Source organism: Rhipicephalus microplus, chromosome 1 (assembly GCF_043290135.1).
Source record: "Rhipicephalus microplus isolate Deutch F79 chromosome 1, USDA_Rmic, whole genome shotgun sequence".
Classification (NCBI taxonomy): domain Eukaryota; kingdom Metazoa; phylum Arthropoda; class Arachnida; order Ixodida; family Ixodidae; genus Rhipicephalus; species Rhipicephalus microplus.
The window spans coordinates 214,866,861-214,885,052 of record NC_134700.1 but is presented as its reverse complement, the minus strand read 5'-3'; the positions used below and the strand labels follow the sequence as shown (position 1 = coordinate 214,885,052).

The 18,192-nt window shown below is 40.3% G+C and overlaps 1 protein-coding gene across 4 annotated transcripts in view; it reads left to right on the top strand.

Moving 5' to 3' along the window:
* LOC142806723 (tRNA endonuclease ANKZF1-like) overlaps window positions 1-18,192 on the top strand; it is a 23,311-nt gene extending 5,119 nt beyond the window's left edge. For all 4 annotated transcript variants that reach the window (XM_075891293.1, XM_075891290.1, XM_075891291.1 and 1 more), the window contains exons 3-17: window positions 430-524; window positions 2,276-2,372; window positions 2,763-2,961; window positions 4,333-4,450; window positions 4,835-4,950; window positions 5,261-5,414; window positions 6,606-6,828; window positions 8,547-8,810; window positions 10,107-10,301; window positions 11,048-11,543; window positions 12,536-12,647; window positions 13,474-13,572; window positions 14,800-14,880; window positions 15,941-16,011; window positions 17,879-18,192. In XM_075891293.1, the coding sequence (XP_075747408.1) occupies window positions 430-524; window positions 2,276-2,372; window positions 2,763-2,961; window positions 4,333-4,450; window positions 4,835-4,950; window positions 5,261-5,414; window positions 6,606-6,828; window positions 8,547-8,810; window positions 10,107-10,301; window positions 11,048-11,543; window positions 12,536-12,647; window positions 13,474-13,572; window positions 14,800-14,880; window positions 15,941-16,011; window positions 17,879-18,002 (2,444 nt within the window). In that variant the 3' untranslated portion in view covers window positions 18,003-18,192. The remainder of the gene's footprint in view (window positions 1-429; window positions 525-2,275; window positions 2,373-2,762; window positions 2,962-4,332; window positions 4,451-4,834; window positions 4,951-5,260; window positions 5,415-6,605; window positions 6,829-8,546; window positions 8,811-10,106; window positions 10,302-11,047; window positions 11,544-12,535; window positions 12,648-13,473; window positions 13,573-14,799; window positions 14,881-15,940; window positions 16,012-17,878) is intronic.

Here is an 18,192-nt window from a genome sequence, read left to right as displayed (position 1 = left end):
AATTGAGTTGCATGAGTTGGTAATAGTAACGCCTAAAATTGTGGCGACCGCAAAATGGGGAGACAAATATAGGAGGCCAGTTTTTCGAGCATGCCTTGTTGTGCTGGTTCTGTTCGGTACTGGATAATTTTTTAGGACCCTGTGCTTACACCGCGAGAGTGAATCGGTGAGTGAGCGAGAGAAAAAATTAAGGAAGAAAAAATGCATGTGCGTGTGATTGTGTGTGTTTGGGGGTATGCATGCATGCACATGCGCACTTAATTTTAGGATCATTTTTAGTCATGCTTTGTTTCAGCTGTTATGATAGGCAGCTATGTTTTGTTGCTGCATTTAAATAATCATTTGGAAGTCATGCCAGCTTCTAATAAATTGTGCAATGCTTTCTAATTATAACTGTTTGAGATTTTGAAAAACTTTTGCATTCTGCAGATAATGTGCCAGTTCCAGAAAGCGAGGATCTCAAGGTGTCAACTGTCATGTGCTGCTCACTCTGCGGAGCTGAGTTTGACACACGGGATGAACAGGTGATGGAAATAATTTGTTGCTTTTGTCGTCTCCATTGTCTTGGTGTGTTGTGCCACAAAAAGCACGTGTGAATTACTGCAATGTGTGCTAAAAATTACAACCTGCCCTTGTATGTTGATGTTCAAAGTGCTTAAAACTCACTCGGTTAGTTGGTTGATCACTGTAGCATGTGGTAGCACACATCATACAAAAGTACCGCACAAAACAAAGAAAAGACTTTAAGCATAGGGGCCTTGTTTTTAAATATGTATCTTTTGTTTTGTGTCACCCTCTCACCCAGTATTTGCTACCATAGGCAATAGTTTAAAGTGAAATCAACAACTGGAAAAGTTCTTGAATGTAGCTACAACAAGTGCACATAAAGATTTTCAGATGCAAGCATACACACCTTGCATGCTTTCATGTAGACGTCTGGTAAAAACCAATATTGTGATGTTTGAGGTTACGCCAACACATGATTACTAAGGGTTAATCATGAGAGAATGACATCTGTGGGGAAGCATGCGCTAAACTTAATCTAAATGATGTAAAAGCACTGAGAATAATAGTAACAGTAGACGGACTGCTGCCTGTGAGAACTTCCGTGAGCAAATTTTACCCTTGACTTAACTGCTCCTCGTGTGGAGCTTGTAGAGAGAGTTATTTTAATCTATGATAGAAAGATATGCATTACATTTTTTTTATCTTACCCTGTCCTTGATAGCCTTTATATTTCACAGAGATGCATTTCCTATCTCATTCGGCCTATGAGCGCAGTTTTCATGCGAAAACAGAGCTTGTCCGTTGTCAAAGCAGCGCCCCTGTAATGTGAGTGACTGCAGCGTGGAGTGGCCGCTGCAGTGAATTTGTCTAGTGGCTGATCGCAACACAAAGCTTGCTGTACCATGCAACCTGACTGCACATTTGTTGTTGTAGAGTTGCTGCTTTGTGATTATATCTTGAAAGGCGTGGCTGTAAGGCTAACTTTGTCATAGGTGATGCGCTACAACTTGTAAGCAGCCAAAATAATGAAGTGTTTTTTGCTACAGAATGTCCTTGACTTCAATCAGATAGACTTTTTTTAAATTAAAAATGGTTTTAAAAAATATTTTCAAGCTGTGGTGTTCTTTGCCAAACCACTTATGTTTAATCACAATTATGAAGAAAGACGAAGCATGATAAAACAGCAAGTTATTTAAAAATAAAGCGAAAGTCTCAAGTTTATTGTGTACCGAGCTTTATTATCCTCACTTCAAGTTGTTTGTTGCAATAAATTCCTGAAATATAGGTATCTGGTGCGATTCTTCATGCTTAAGATTTATTTCCTCCAAATTTCTCAATGGCTAAGAAAAATAACAGACTGACAAGATTTCAGAGCACCTGTTCTTGGAGGAGAATGAATACTCTCATCAAGAATCGTGCCATTTTTCACTTATGTGCTCTTGCTCTCAAGGTTCAGAAATCGGGAAGTAGGTGCAAGAGCATTTTTTTTATTGCCAAAATATAGATATATTTTTTTGGTGTGAAGACATTTTTTTCCCCACCAAACTTCAAAACCGTTGCTCTGGCTTGAATGTTTCAGTCCCCTGTAAATTTAATCAAAGTCGGCAATGATGACCGGGACCTCATATTCAATCTTATGAGGACACACCCAGTAGTTTTACAGTTGTGCTGCCTTTACGCAACATTCTTTTATAAAGGGGTAACATATACTGTTACCTGAAAGCCTTGTACAAGACCTTTTCAAAAGATTTCTTTCATCTTTTGGCAGGTACAACACTACAAGGCAGACTGGCATAGATATAATCTGAAGCAAAAGATATGTGGAGGAAGAGTTTTCAGCGAGCAAGAGTTCATGAACATGATGGGTAATATGTTCATGTGCATCTTAAAAAAATGTGCTTGAAAATCAGTACAATAACATTGAGGTTATTCTTATCCAATAACTATGACAAGTAGTTCTCGTGGAAAAGATTGATGTGTGCCCTAACCACTGGTTTTTGTTACGGGCAGCATGAAAACCCATAATTGTGAGCTTATTTTAGGTCTACCGTTAATAATGATTTATGCTATTTGTTATTGCACACTTCAATGTTGAAAAGATGTTTCATTTATATATATATTTAATGCCCCATCTTGACTTCTTCTTTCCATAGAATATGGGAGTCATAGCTTCAACAGCATTGTTCTAGCTCTTGTAGGTGAAACAGTGGCTTCTGCTGTTAAAAAAAAAAACACTTTATGGTCACAATTTTCAGAGGAAGTATCTAGTATTTCCGGTTCCGAATCGGGGACTGACACAGCATCGGCAAATGAGACGCCAGAGTCTGCGAGCGGTGGAGAGTCTAGTCCTCGTCGGAGAATGAAAAGTGCGGACCCTTCGTACGGTAGTCCCACAAAAGCCGGTCGTATGCCAAGACAAAGGACCAATAGCGTTGCTTCAACTGATACTGAAGGGTGAGCTAGTGTCGCACTTCTTGCAAGTAATGAAGCCTGCTAATAACACTTCTTGTTAAAATGAAGAAAGTGTTCATTTCAAGCCTTGATTAAGTTCAAGTTCATGTGATAGGTCATGATTTAGTTGCATGAGTAGGGCATCTATCCAGATAGTGCTGGTGCGGTGCTCATTACACTTGCGGTGGCGTCTTGTCAGTCTCTCTTCAGCACCACAAAATCATACATTGCGTGCACTCTTTTGTCTTTCTGACAGATTTTGCTTATAGGGACAAAGTGAACCGAACTCAAATTTTTTATCGATATTCTTTTTTTCCTTGTCACATGCTTCTCAAGACAACCATAGAGGCTTAACATTTTGTGTTCCCTAATGCGATAAAAGTGCACTGTACAGAGAGCAATGATGGGAGTAGTAGGTACCAAAGCACGTAATTCAGGTGTTCTTGAAATATGCTTTGGGCCACGATTTTCTGGGAATGCTTGTATAAAGTTCAGGCTTGTGCAAATATCCTGACGCATAGCATATTTGACCGAATATTACAGTATAAAAAGTCACTTTTATTTGAATTTAAATAGTTGAAAATTTTGAAATATTCGAAATGAACGAATAGGTGTAGTAATGTATAATAATTCGCATGTGACTCTTTGTAAAGGTGGTTTCACTTCAGTGATGGGCTACCAAGCCGTGAAAGCACCTGTTAAAGTGTGTATTATCACATGTAACCTCCTGTGAAGATAGTTTCACTACAACAAAGGGGTGCTAAGCTCCGACATTTATTCTTAGAAAATCCGCTCTGCCACGAAGCGCCACTTCAAAGTTAAATGAACATAATTTCCTCACATCCATTCATCTTTTTTTCAAATTCAGGAGTTTGTTATACCAGCTTATATGCTCAAACTATAGTAAATTTTAAAATGTAATATATCTTACAGGTTGTCACTTACCGAAAGTCAAATCCTGCTACTGTCAAAAGTTGTTTTCACTTCCTTTCAGCCGAAAAATAGCATTTGCACTGGCCTTGTTTCAATTCTTAAAAAATATTGTACAGCTTGCTTTGCTCATGACAAGTATGGTAATTTTTCTTTATATAAGATACGTATAAACTGGTATTCGAATTGGATTCATAATTTTGCAACTAAAATCGCTGTTCACTTTGAGCCTAAACTTCAATATTCGCACAAGCCTACTAAGGTTGTTTGTGCTGATAAAATACCTTTCTCTCTTTTCTGTGGTTTGTATACAGTAGGCTTACCGTTTTGATGATTGAAAAAGCTTTGTTAGCTCCCATTAATTGCATTGCTTGAGCCTGCATTCAAAATGCTGTACAAGCTTCTTGTTCACATTTCCCGCTATTTTCTTTCTTTGATGTGAAGAGAAGAGACAGACGCCGACAAGGCTGAGAGGAGGTCTCGCATGAATGCCAAGGTGTATCTCAAGAACGGCGATGGTCAAGTTCTTGCCTTGTACAGGTGTATTGTACATGGAAAACTGGCAAGTAACCTTTACTGTTACATTTAAATTGGAACTGGCTTTTCAGCAGAAGGCACGAACTCTAGTTCGTATGACATATACATAATAGTGAAAAATGTCTGTAATAAAATTAAAGAGGAAGCAGCTCCTCTTGTGTTCAAGTTGCTCATGCTCTCGGAACACTCACGCCATGTATCGTAACTGCGAAAATACAGATTAAGTATTTGCCTGCCTTATGAACAATTTGCTGCTTTTTATTGTTGTGTACATTTTTTGGCAGCATTTGCAAGCTGTGAAATTTTGAATTTTTTTGAACTATGGAATGCTCAAACAAAAGCATTTTGAATGCAGAAATTTGGTTGCATTGAAGCGGTTTTACTGACATTTTTTTGGCATTCGTTGCAGGCGGTACCTGACAACTGCGTTCAGCTGATATCGGCGATTGGGGAAGTGCCACTCAAGATGCAGTGGGCCGTCCTCATGGTAGGCGGTGGACACTTTGCGGCGGCTGTTTTTAACGGGTACTGCACTCTCTTGCTGTGGTGCTTACAGCTGTGGCTGCTTGCAAGAGAGCTCTCCAACTTGAAAGGCAAAATTTTAACAGCAGTCCATTGTGCCTTGAAACGAATTGTGCGTTGAAGTTTCAGTGGAGCATTAATATCTCGCTTAACACCATATTTAATTTCCACACATCTAATCTGAAACTTAGGCTTTATTTATTAAAATGTGCTTTAGGTTACGTGTCATCAGTGATTCTGGATGAACTACACTGAAGACCGCTGTTGAGACATTATTGGCAGCTGTTCCAGAAGCACCAACTGTTCTGTTCAGGTCGGAATCCCTGCTGCACAAGACATTCCACAGTTATACCGTTCGTGCCAAGCAAGGTGGCTCCCAGTCAGCGAGGGATGGCAAGCAGAAAGGCAGTCAACCCAAGTCTGCTGGCGCTAGTCTTCGTAGGCATAATGAGATGACATTGGTGAAGGTGAGCTATTGGTAATCCTAATAGGGGGTTATATCTTGCATTGTGTATTTCTTTTTCTCCATTTTGTGCTGCTTTGCCTTGCATCATGCTATGCCATTGTTCAATAACACTTCATTTGGGCCGAGTTGTACAGGTTAAGGAGCGATAAAGGAACCCATCTTGTGGCCCATATTGACTCTTGCAGCAGGTGTGAAGCACGATTTGAACAAAGGTCGACCTTAGGCAGAAACTGAAATGGGCATGCGCGACTAGCCTTGGAAGCTTTTCATATTATCAAAAACGATCGTTTGTATATCAGTGATAGCTCCATGTCCCTGCATTCATGTGATTTGCATATCTGTTCCATTCTTTTCGTCACTGTTTCACTTGTCTAAAACTTTGGTTGTGTACGCATATGGGGTAAGGCTGATTTGCTCATAAATATGCATTGACGTATGAAGGAATGAAGCCATCAGCAGTCAGCAGTAGTGTGTGTATCTTTTTTTCTTTGTGGGGCGTGTTCTGTGTTGGCGCTGGTAATTTAAATTCAGAGATATGCCATTGTTACTGCTGGGGTCTGCATTGGTGTGGTAGATTGTTAAAAATCTGTAGAATCAACAGAAAAGAATATTGATAAAATAAGCCCCCAAGCCATACTTGTGGGGGTTTTCCTACAAAGAAACCTTCAGGTTTGTTACTGTCTAAGCGTGTCGGAGATTGGAAGCAGATTGAAAGCAGTTTGTCTACTAGAAGTTCCAGCTGTTGCTTAAATAACAATAAAGACCGGCACTCTGTTGGAAGTAACATACTATTTTGTTAGATAGCATTTGGCAGAAGTGTATTCAAGTGGTATTTTTTTTTATATGATAATCGGATTAAATTAGCACTTTTTTCCTTTGCCTCTAGAGAAAGCAGTTGTATACAACTGAGCTCATTGAATAAGTCCAAGCTGTGAGTCTTGAGAGCCTCTCTTTAAAAGCATGACTACTCCTCTTCCTAATGAAAATATTGCCACTTTTGTTTATTGGAACGAATCTCATGCCAGCATAGCCCACTTAATTTGCCTAAGTGGTAATCTGCTACTGACCTTCAGCATCCAAAAATCTGAACCTTGTTGATAAATTTGTGCATTACAGTGGAGTTTAGCCAGGCCACATTCTCTCATGAACTCAAACTTCAAGTGTGTGACCTCTGTGGGGCTTTCAACTTCAGGACATTCAAGACCTGCTGCAGTCATGGTCCGAAGAGCTCCAGAAATGCTCAGCTGTGTTCTACAGAGCCCCAGGGGCAAATCGGGCGGTGCTGTTTTCTGGGAAGAACCCACCCTTTCGCAAGTCGGACCCGCGTATGAGGCCGATCCCGTTTCCAACTAATCGGGCTACATACAAGGAAGTGCAACGGGTCCATCGGATGTTGTGCACAGTCGAGTGCTTTGGTATGCAGCGAGACTTTGTTGACTTGCGGTTTGCTTTTCGTGGAGCTGTTGTGTGGTATGTGTAATGCAGGGCATTGTTTATGATCATCTCAGGAAGATGGTTGTCACAGAGTTTCATTCAGCACTCACTCAAGATAATTTGTTATCAATTTTATAGCAAGAAAGGCATGTTAGTCTGTCTATCTTAATGTCAATGGAATGTCTAGTGAGGTCATTGTGAGTGAAGGCGACAAAAGCAGTCTTCAGCTTCTTGAAGGCAACGAAATTGCACCAGCGGTTATAGACTAGTTGTGTTAATATTACTGTGATGTGCGACTTTGAGTGCGCCTGCTCTCCTCTTTCTCCTCTCCGTCTTTCAAACTCCCGCATCCCTGTCCCCAGTGTAGGGTAGCATACCAGTTGTTCTAGACTGGTTAACATCCCTGCCTTTCCCTGCTGTTCCCATTCATTAATGTCAATGTAAAACATTCTTTAAGAGGTCCTTCTTGCTTGCATACAAACAATATTAGGATATAGCTTATTAAAACATTTTCATGAGGAGTATTAAAGAAGCCCTGCAACACTTTCAGAGCATGGTAAAAAATGCTGCCGATCAGTAGCGAGGCTCCTGCGAACATGCGTGCCAAATAATATGGTGCACATCATCGCCTGGAATTTACAATAAAATCTCAAAGTCAGCTAAAATTGCTTTCTCATCTCTTGACAAATGACGTTACAGGCTCAAAATTCACTGTGTCACGGGCCAAATATCAGCCATTGGCTGATTTGAGCATGGCGTGTTTGGTTGTTACTGGGGCCACGACTAGTCCACGTGTGCATGTTCAATCACGCTGAAAAGTTGGACATTGGAAGAAAAAAAAAGAGAAAGAGAGAGAGGAAATTTGCTGAAGGTCAGGAGGCCTGCGTGATGTATTTTCTTAGCCTGTGCCATCCTTCCTTGCTTAGCTTCCAGCGCTTTCGTCAAGACGAGAGAAGAGGGAATGCGATTGCAGCAGGCGACAAATCTTTGTAACTTCGGGTGTACTGTGTGAATTCTGAAAATTTTTTTGTGCCAGTGAATTCGCTAGGCGATAAGCTCCTTTAGTGATTTCATTTCATAGCTACTTGGAAAAGTGTTTCAGGGCCTCTTTAAGGATGTCGCACAGAGATAATGCTCTGTAAATATATTTGTGTGACAAGCAGCACTTCAGTACATTTCGCTAATGAGTTGGCTGGAGTGCCCAAATAGTGTGACAGCCACTGACAATGTGCCACACTGGCTAATATCGACTATCTTTTGGTAAAGGTTGTCCCCCAGTTCTTGGAACGTTCCGTGATTTATTGTTTGTTAACGTGGCAGATGGAGACAGTTTCTAATATGGCTTGAAAGTATTTAACTGTACAATGTATTCATGATGATGATAATAATAATAACAACAATAATAATAATAATAATAATAATAATAATAATAATAATAATAATAATAATAATAATGAGAAAAAGTTATTGTAACAGTAGTTTACAGTGAATTCTAGAAGTGTATCAGGATTTCTTTAGCTAAAGTACTTAGTGACCTCATACTGCACTGTACTGTGGGTGAATGGATCTGTGCAAGCACAGTGGAAACTAGCCTTGCACACATTGTACTTTATGTCTTTCTGAGTATTCAAGTTCCCGGTTTCATCACGTGTTAGAAAAATGTTCCCCAATGACTTTGTGATATTGCTTCCTTGTACAGGTAGCGAAGAGGATCTCAAGGGACGCGTTCCAGTGTCACCAAAGATAAATGTTGGGACCAAGAAGCCCGGGAAAATTGTGGAAGGGGGGCCAGATGTTAAAGCTGCCACCGCCACCACCACTGCTGGTTCTGCTGCTGCTGCTGTTGCCACAGGCGACAATGTCTGCCATAAGCTCGAGAACATTTCACTTTCCGAGCCCACTCGGAATGGCTCGCTGGCTGACGCAACATGTGACTCGTCGAAACCGAAAAGCAGGCCTGTTGGTATGAAGCAACATCTGCCCATTTCGTCTCCTTTTCTTGTTTTTATTTTGTGTTTTATTTGCAAGAACAAGGAGTTTTCTTTTTTTTGTTGTGTATTGAAAATGGCATTTTTTATATATCTAAATCAATTGTCATGTTCATGACCACCTGACTTATTGACTCTGCACATTTAATTGTTGTGCTCAAAGGTCTCCCTAAAGTTACAGTATTTTCTCTCATCTATGTGTTGCTCACAACGCTGTGGCACATCTTGCTTGCACCTTGGGTTACGCATAATTCAGTGCACTGGGCTTGATCTCGATGCCTTCAAAATGTTTCATGCTTATTTACTGTTGCACAACCCCTTTGACAATTCGATTACAGTAAAATGCTCAACAAGCACCCCCTCAATCTCCCCCCCCCCTCCACGGTGAAATATGATCTAACAGATTTGGGGGGAGGGCACTTGCTCTATCCCGGACCAGTCATTGGCGCCTATTTCGAAGCTCCCAAAGAAGGGAAGGGGGGTGCTAGCTCGGCATTTCACGGTATGATATGATCCTTGGACTGTGAAAAAATATGTCCCGCACGAGAGGAAGGTGTTCGCATATTGTTTGTACAATTGGCTTTTTCTTTTCCGTTTTTACCATGTACACTCTTTCGCTTGATAGCACTAGAATTCCTTTTTTTGCTGCTGGTGTACACATCCATATGTTGTTTCAGTGCATCTCCTAAACGTGAATTTGACTAATGATTGTTGCTGGGTGAGTTGGTTGTACATCATTCAACGAGGTGCTGCGCAAAAGAAACCTGTACAAGAAAAAAAAAAAAGAGACGGGTGCAGATTCACGACTGGTTTTTATTCAAAAGGAAACTGATATTTATACCACACAAACCATAAATTCATTCATGCACATTCAACATTTATTAGGGACTAGGAGTTGCAACTGCAACTATTTTTCGAAAATTTTTTCTATGACATTTCGTCTGCAAGGCCAGTATCACCAGCATGTTATGACTATGTCTGTGTTTTTTTTTTTTTTTACTCAGGGTTGTCTGCAACTTAGCCTGCCAGTTTACCATAAAAATTTATTTTATTTTCTTCGTTTTCTTTTTAATTTTTTTTGATGATTGGCTCTTGTTTTTAATTTTGCTTTTTTGTTGGATGCTATCAAATCTTCTTCTTTCTCCCTCTGTAACATAAAATCATCACATGGTTTTGTGGCATTACAGACACACTAAGCTGTGTAATGCAACAAACAATTTTTGTTGCAGCGTACTTACAAACATGTTCTTGATGTTATTATTTTTGTTCAGGGACTCTTCATTTCACAGAAGATAAGATGGAAGATGACTCTGGGTCTGACTCTGATGCTACTGTGAATTGGGAAGTTTCAAAAGAAGTTGTGGACTTTGGTGACCTTAGAGAATTTGCTGGAACTAGAAAACCACGGAAGAAAAAACGCACAAGAAAAAAAGGCAGCAAGGATCCAGAACACATTGAAAAGCCGGGTGAGAAGGCTCGCGGCTGCAGATCAATCGTTTTATGCTGAAAGCAATCTGGTAGAGTTTGCGAAAGATTGATATTTTCAGGGCAGGTCATGTACTTTTTTTCTTTTTAACCAGCAGGTCCAACAGCAACAAATAAGAAAAAGCTTCCATCGAAAGTGCTTAGCCATCTGCAGTATAGTCGTGAAGGTCTTTCGCATGGGTGTGCAAATAATCAAAATTTCGAATATTTTTTTACTGTTGTTTGCTATTTGATTTTATTCACACTGGAATTTTTCTATATGAACTATTCGAACTTCCCGAAGGAAAATATAGCCAAGGACCAATTGACAGTGGCTGCTTCAGTTTTTCAATGTGCTTCACCCCATCTCACTTTCGTATTGTGAAAAAGCTGTCGCTCAGGCTCTGCTTCGGTCGCAGATATATTGACTTGAGAAAATGCTGGTTCCAACATGGGGATGATAGATGTGACATGACGTGGGGGCTCAATTAATGCAGTTTTAGACCTGAAATTTGCGTAGGAAGTTTGCACAAGCCTAGAAATTCGGAAAATTGAAAATTATCCTCCATTTTTTTTCATTTAGTAATTAAACTTTCATCATGAAACGTTGAATTTCTACTTTTTATTTAAAGCTGATTCAGTGTTTCTTTTTCAGTGTATCTTCACTCTCTCTCTTTTTTGTTCGATATAAATAACTAAAAACATCATGCAACTAACATTGATCAGCCCCATTTTTTTTAATCTCCAGTTCCTCAAGAGTTTAGGGCACTCAGGACAGCTCTGTTTGATGCCTGTAAGGCTGCCAATAAGGAAGCTCTGACGTCCATCTTAGAAGCCATTTCTGGAACTGGCACGAAGGAGCATGAAACTACCACTCGGGACAATCCGGAGACTGCGATTCCAGAGCAGGCGACATCATCAGCATTCATTGCGGACTCTTTTGTGCCATCAGCAGTGGGTCAGTACTGTCTGCTGAGCCCAGTTGGCTCGGACCCAGATGCTACCCCCGTCGTTGAGAAGGCCGTCGAGTGGGAAACTTCGGCCACACTGGAACGCTGCAGTTCGGTCGAGTCTCCGTCGTTGGCAACGTGTTGCAAGGTTGTGCGTAGTCATGGTTTGGAGCACCGCCTGCTTAACGAGCCCATCGGTTTTTCGGACTCAACACTGCTTCACTATTGTGCCAAAAATTCAGCTGTCAAGCTCATCCAGTGCCTCTTGGAAGCAGGTGCTGATCCTGCAGTAAAGTGAGTACTTTTCTGTTTTTCAGGACTCGCCGAATTCATGCTATTGCCCAGATCGGTTAGCAGTGGTTAACGTAGTCATTCTTAAACGAAGCTTAGACTTGGAGTCAGTTTAGGATGTCCACACTGAACGCAATCACTGTTCTACTACTGTAGATGCATGATGTCCAAAGTTATGTTATGAATGGGAATGTGTGGGTGGCAGTGCCTGCTTGAATTCAAACAGTGCTAGCTAGCTGCTGTCCACATTTTAAGTTCTTGCTACTTTAAGCTTGGAACCACTTATTTGCTGATGAAAAGTATTGCATCATATTAGAAAACCACATTGAAAGTATTGAGAAAGTTCCACCTTGCAACTTACCATGCAAGTCATCGTTACATGTGTTGATACAGAAAAGGCACACATGGTATGCATAAAGTGCATTGGAATCTTTGACATCACAATAATAAATCAAGTATGGCAGTTCTATCTAGTATGCATAAAATTTTAGATAATAAATATTTCATTGATTACTTCCATAATTAAGCTATGCTTTTGTTTTTGTGAGTGAAGTTGTTTGAAGGGTAAACATGAATAACTACAAACTCAAGTGAGAAGTCGGTTTGGTTATTCTGTAATGTGTGTACATGTGTGAGGAGCGCATGAACATTGAAGATGCAACAGAAGAATAAAAGAATGGAATGAATGGAGCTTGTTAGTTCGCTGGTTTTCCTATTTTACTTCATTCACGAGGGTGGGCATGAAAGCTTTTACACATGACCTTGAAAAAAGCACAGCATGTTGGTGACAGTTTTTCTCTGAGGTTGCACAAAGTAGGTTTTGAATCAAACTTAGCACAATAAATTTTTAGAAGACCTCTATTGTAACAGTTATTCAAGTGTTCATCCATTTTGGTACTAATACTGTTATCACCTCCTGCAAAACATTTGAGAAATATGCATTACTACTTGCCTTGCGGCTTACTTTCTGCATCTTTTTTTAATTTATCTTACAGAAATGGTAAAGGGCTAACACCCTATGCTGTTTGCTCAGACAAGCAGACGAGAAATGAGTTCAGGCGCTTCAAAGGTTTGCACCCAGAGAAATATGACTACGTCGCCGCTCAGGTGGGTTTCCTAAATATTGGTTGCCCTTGTTTTTTATTATAGCATTCAGAAATCCTGCTTTGGTTGTTCGCTGAATACATTGTTCTTTCAAGAATGAGGTCATGGGTTCGATTCCTCACCACATTTTGATGAAGGCAAAGCAAACAAACACTTGTGTGCATAGGATTAGGTCACACTTAAGGAAACTCAGGTGGTTGAGACTAATACAGAGTTCTTTTTACTGCCCTTGTTTTTATATGTTGTTTAAAAGGCTTAATTTTCAAAAAATATATATAATTTGATTGGATTTAGCATTGAGTTCATTTCCTTTTTTATGTCCTCCTATCGGCTTGTTATACACACATGTAGTAAGTGTGTACTATTAAAAAAAAATAAAAGTGAAGGTTTCTTATTTATTGTGCACATGCTAAGCTGCAATCAGTTTTGTTGCGTTTGAGTGTAATGGGTCTTACCGGCATGGAATTCTGTCTGACATACTTTGATATGAACTCTGGTTGCCAGTCTATGATTATCATGAGTGAAATAAAACTGCCGTAGCCTGCAATAAATTCCAAGACACAATTACAATGTAGTTTTCAACTGGAGACTCTACCATAGTGTGGTGGGCAATCGGTAACCCGATAGTATGTTCATACGAGTAGAAATGGTATTGTTCACAAGCACTGAAGCTGTAAAGAAGTACTACTAAAAGCATCTGGAAGTTCCTGTACTGCTAGTTATGTGGTTGTCACTTATGGTAACTCTTGTGAGAAAGAAATCACAATTTTTATGTGTCACATTGCCTAAGGGCAGTGTTTTATTCTGTAATATATTGTGTTTTGTGTAGATACCAGATGCCCTAACAGAAGAAGCGGAAAGGGAACGTTCTCAAAGGCAGGCCGAAAAGCAGAGGGAGAAGCGGAAGCTCCACAGAGAGAAACTCAAGGTGCTGTCCCACTAGGCCAAAAAAAAATCTGTTTTGTTTAACTGAGAGATGGACCGGTGTGCTGAATCCAACTAGGAAACCAATCACATTGGTGGCAGTTAGTCCGTTTAAGGAGAAGTTTTATTTAAGAGATCTTCATGCTCAAAAGAGAACTTTTTCTTTTTGTAACATTCGTTTACAAATACTAGCTCTCACGGATTCATGCACAACATATAGTGCAAATGCAGTCAACTGCTAATAAGGTGCCATATCCATTATTTTGATTTTTCTATAGAAAAGTTTTTTGAAAATTCAAGCAATATATTTTGCATTGCTATGGTACGGAAACTCATTTAGTTGAAAGCCAGATGGTTAATTCATTCACCACCTGCGCCTTTGCATGCACGTTGCGTATACTGAGAGCTTGGAAGCAAAACATTCAAGCAGACTGCACGAATGCTTCCTTGAGTGACAATAGTGATGGCAGCAATCCGTAAAGTGCTGATCACAACAACTTCCGCTGTTTCTTGGGTGGTGCATGTTAGAGATTCCTCTAGTGCCGAAGACTCTGTTGAAATACATCTGCTACCGACCGACAGAATGTCTAGTTATTTGGATACTGCATTGGAATGATCTGCTGACAGCGGCTGAGCAGTACTAGTAGTAAACAAAATTCAATAATTTAATTGTGCTGTAATTCATTTATGTGACCCTAGATTTTGAGCAAATCTCACAGTCTGACAAAAAACGAGGATTTATTTGTTGTGCATCAACTGTACACAAGCCAGAAAGGTTTCTGTGTAGGAGGTTGCATTTTTGACGTGAGCATGTTCAGTTTTTCAATTTGGCACAGTCTTGAAAGGCAATCTGTGGCTTAATTCACATTTAGATGTGTGGGAAAGTTGCGTCATTGTATTGGCATCTGTACCTTGTAAGACCTCATTGATGTAAATTGCTTACTGGGGTTGCATGTCAATGCCTCTCTTGTAGCCTGGCTTTCTCTTTTGCAATCATGCATTTGCAAGCTTGCCTTTCATAACGCCTTATATTTTATCATGAATGCTTTCAGCATGGCTCCACATAACATGCTCACACCAGGCATGAATGCAGAGGATAAAGCAGTGCCAGACAAACAAACAAAGATAGCTAAAAAAAACCGTGCGATCAGCTATCGAAGGGCAATGTCACTTGTTGCTTTATGTAAAGCCTCATCATTTGTTCTTGAAATTTTTGTTTATTTTTTCACAGGAAAGAAAAGCTGCTGAACTGCAGAGACAACAGGAGGAGCTTGAGAAGAAGAGATTCCTGTCCCTAAGTGACCGAGAAAAGGTGTGTTGTGGCGTGCTGATTGAGTGATACAACTTGAGGCTAGTTTTTTGCCAGGTGTACTCGCTAGCCATGGAATTAGCAAAATTAACAAGCACCTGTGATCACATTCGAAAGAACCAGCCTGCAATAACTTTTGCCATTGGTCTCTATACTAGAATGTACGTTTTGCTTTCTCTAAAACTTTTCTATAGATTCCTTGCTTCCGTGTACAGTGTGTATGAGTTTCTCCTTGGCATAGTGTGCTACTCACTCACACACTGTTGCAATACAGATGTATTGTATGCCATGCCTATAACAGGTATATCTTTAAAGAACAGAAATGCAAGATTAGGGGCCTAGTTCAAGGGGCAAGTGACCTGTGTCATTGGTGCAGGTTTTTGTGTTGTAACACACAAAAAAAAAACATGTAAAAGCTGCTTGATTGTGATGCAACGTTTGTAAACATCACATCAGTGGCAAGTTTATGTGGCTATGATCTTGCTTTTAACAACACACAACATTCTTTGAAACATTTCGACGCGCACTCAGTGTACGGGAAAACGAAGGCGAGAAGACAGACAAGCACTTGTTTGTCTTCTCGCCTTCTGGTTTCTTGTCTGTCTTCTCGCCTTCTGGTTTCCCGTCCACTGTGTGGGCGTCGAAAAGTTTCCAAAAAGTAACCTCAAACCAGCTCTCCCAACTTTCCATAACATAACACATAATATTTTGGAGGGTTCAGACTCGACCAGAAAATCTCATGGCAGAGATTAGTTGTTCACGTTTTTCCCGGTATCCTGTTTCAAGGACGTCTTGTCGTAAGTGGTGTTTTAATTGCCTGCAAAGGTTTCTCCCTCCGTTGAAATTTCTTTGTTCCGTTCTTTGCAACTTGTGCCATGTCCGAGCGATGGGATATGCTGCAAAGCCAGCTTTTTGTAAGTGTTATAAGTTGAGGACGAATCTCAGCAATTCTTGCTGGGTAAAATTGAGGCGTAAATTGGCTGTTTCTCTGGTAACATGTATCCCTTTTTTTTACTTATTTAGTGGAAACATATATAATTGATGTGTCACTTATGTTTTTCAGAGGGCACTGGCTGCTGAGCGCAGGTTTGCAAAGCAAGTTCTGGAAACTAATGGAGCCCATGTTGTGCTTATGTAAGTAAACCAATTTTTTTATATTTTAGGAATGCAGTGTCATACTGTCATTCATCATTTATCATCTGTGTTTAAGTGCCTCATGTACTACTTGTTTTCATTCCATAGTGAGACTTGCGAGTTCTCGTTTTGATCTGAAAAATGCCAGGAAAAATTTGTGCTGAGCTGAATTACCTACAGTCCCTTTGTTCACACTGCATCTGTAGCTAATTAAGTACATTAAAATATATTGTTTGTAACTGCCATTCTCAAACTCTAAACTTTCATGAACTTACCCAGCGTGCTCACAACTTTTTTGAGGATTGTTCCACATAGACTTTAAAACTATCTTGCATTTCAAGCAGCTAACCATGTTGGATATTAGGCGTTTTGTATGTTGATACATATTCTGTTTTAAAGATGAAGGTTAATACTTCATACCAGCAAAAGCAAGGTGCTATATTTGGCGACAACTTTTCTTGGAATGAAAGGGAAAACTACTGGGCTGGAGCTTCTGCACATGTAGCCTCACACGATGTAGTCCGATTTGGCACACGCCTTGTGATGCTGTGGAAAGTAACAGGGGCGCACCACCAGTCTTTCATGTAGACGCAGACGTCGCTTAGCATTTGAGGTAAATGCAAGAAGACGGGACTTTCTCATGCGTCCAAAAATGCTGTAAAGTTACGTAAGTACAACTGTCTTGCTGGTGTGTGCTGTATTGCATCTCAAACAGCTCCACATAAAAAATAAAGGAGGAATTTTTATATTTCATGTTGAAAGTACGAGTGCTATGGTGTAACTACATTCACTGGCAGTAGGATGCATGCGATTTGTCTCTGTAGCCTTTGCTTCAGTTATTGTTGGTATTGGTATTGTTATTGTTGAGTGTAATATAGTTGATGTCAGAACTGTCATATAATATTGCATGTTTTTTTATGTACATGAATTTAAATTAAGAACACTGAGAATAAGTATGTCAATGGGAATGCCCTGTGAACATGTTTTTTTTGCTCTTTTTTTAAGTGTCGCTTATCGGTACCATGTGTCTGAAGTGGTCTTTCAATAGACATTTAATTCCTTCAGTTTTTCCATGTGTTGGATTGACCATCATTAAGTATTGGTCGCTTTAGTACCTGGTCTGATTTCTTTAACTGCATTAGTGCATTAGATTGGCAGTGTATGATGAAATTTTTTGTATGACCTTTTCCAGCAGCTTAAATCTGCACAATGTTGTGGATGCATTATACTTATGTACACTATCAATTTTTATGAAAGGGAACACCGAAACGCATGGCCTGTGCACTCCGGCGGCTGCTGGCAGCACGTTCAAAGTGGGAGCAAGAGTAACCACAGCCTTTTTTCGCATCATCTCGCAGCGAGCAAAACAAGCAGTCAGTGTCGATATGGAAGCGCTGGTAAGATTGCGACCCCCGAGCCCTTTTGCATAAGCGGCCTTTTGCATAACCGCCTTGAAGGGCGAGGGGGTTGCTATCTTTCCAGCACTTCCATATCATCACTGACTGCTTGTTTTGCTCTTCGCGAGATGACGTGAAAAGACGCTGTGGTTGCTCTCGCTTCCACTTGAACGTGCTGCAAGCAGCTGCCGGAGCGCGCAAGCCACGTGCTCCCGCGTTTCCTGTCACAAAAATTAACAGTGTAAATGTAGGGTGTGTCAGTATGCGTTAGAAACACAGCGCTCAGAGTACAGTTTCATTGAAAATGTGGTTGCAGCGATGAACACAATTTTATTAGAGGTTGGCTCAACTGGCTATAAGTAGGTTAGTACTGGATACATGAATTTGTTTCTATGGACCATTACTAGAAGTTGCATTATCGTACCGATCTGTTTTGCAACATTTTCTCAGCCTTTACTGCCTCTTTTCAGGCGTTGCTTTATGTGTGGCACTGACATTACGGGAAAAGTTCCGTTTGAATACAGTGCAAACAAATTTTGCACAATGAATTGTGTCAAGGAGCATCGAAAGAAACCCCAGACCGACCGCACCTGAAGTGCCTCAGTCACTGACATCTGCCTCCGCCCTGTTAGGTCTTCATTGACAGCTGATTGATGTCTTCACTCTGTGCTTCTAGATGAAGGTTGAATAAGCAACTTCTGGATGCTTCTGCTTATGCAAGTGCCATTGATTGTTTGTGAAAATTGTGTGCTAGGAATAAATTGCCTTGTTTTTAACTTTCAAA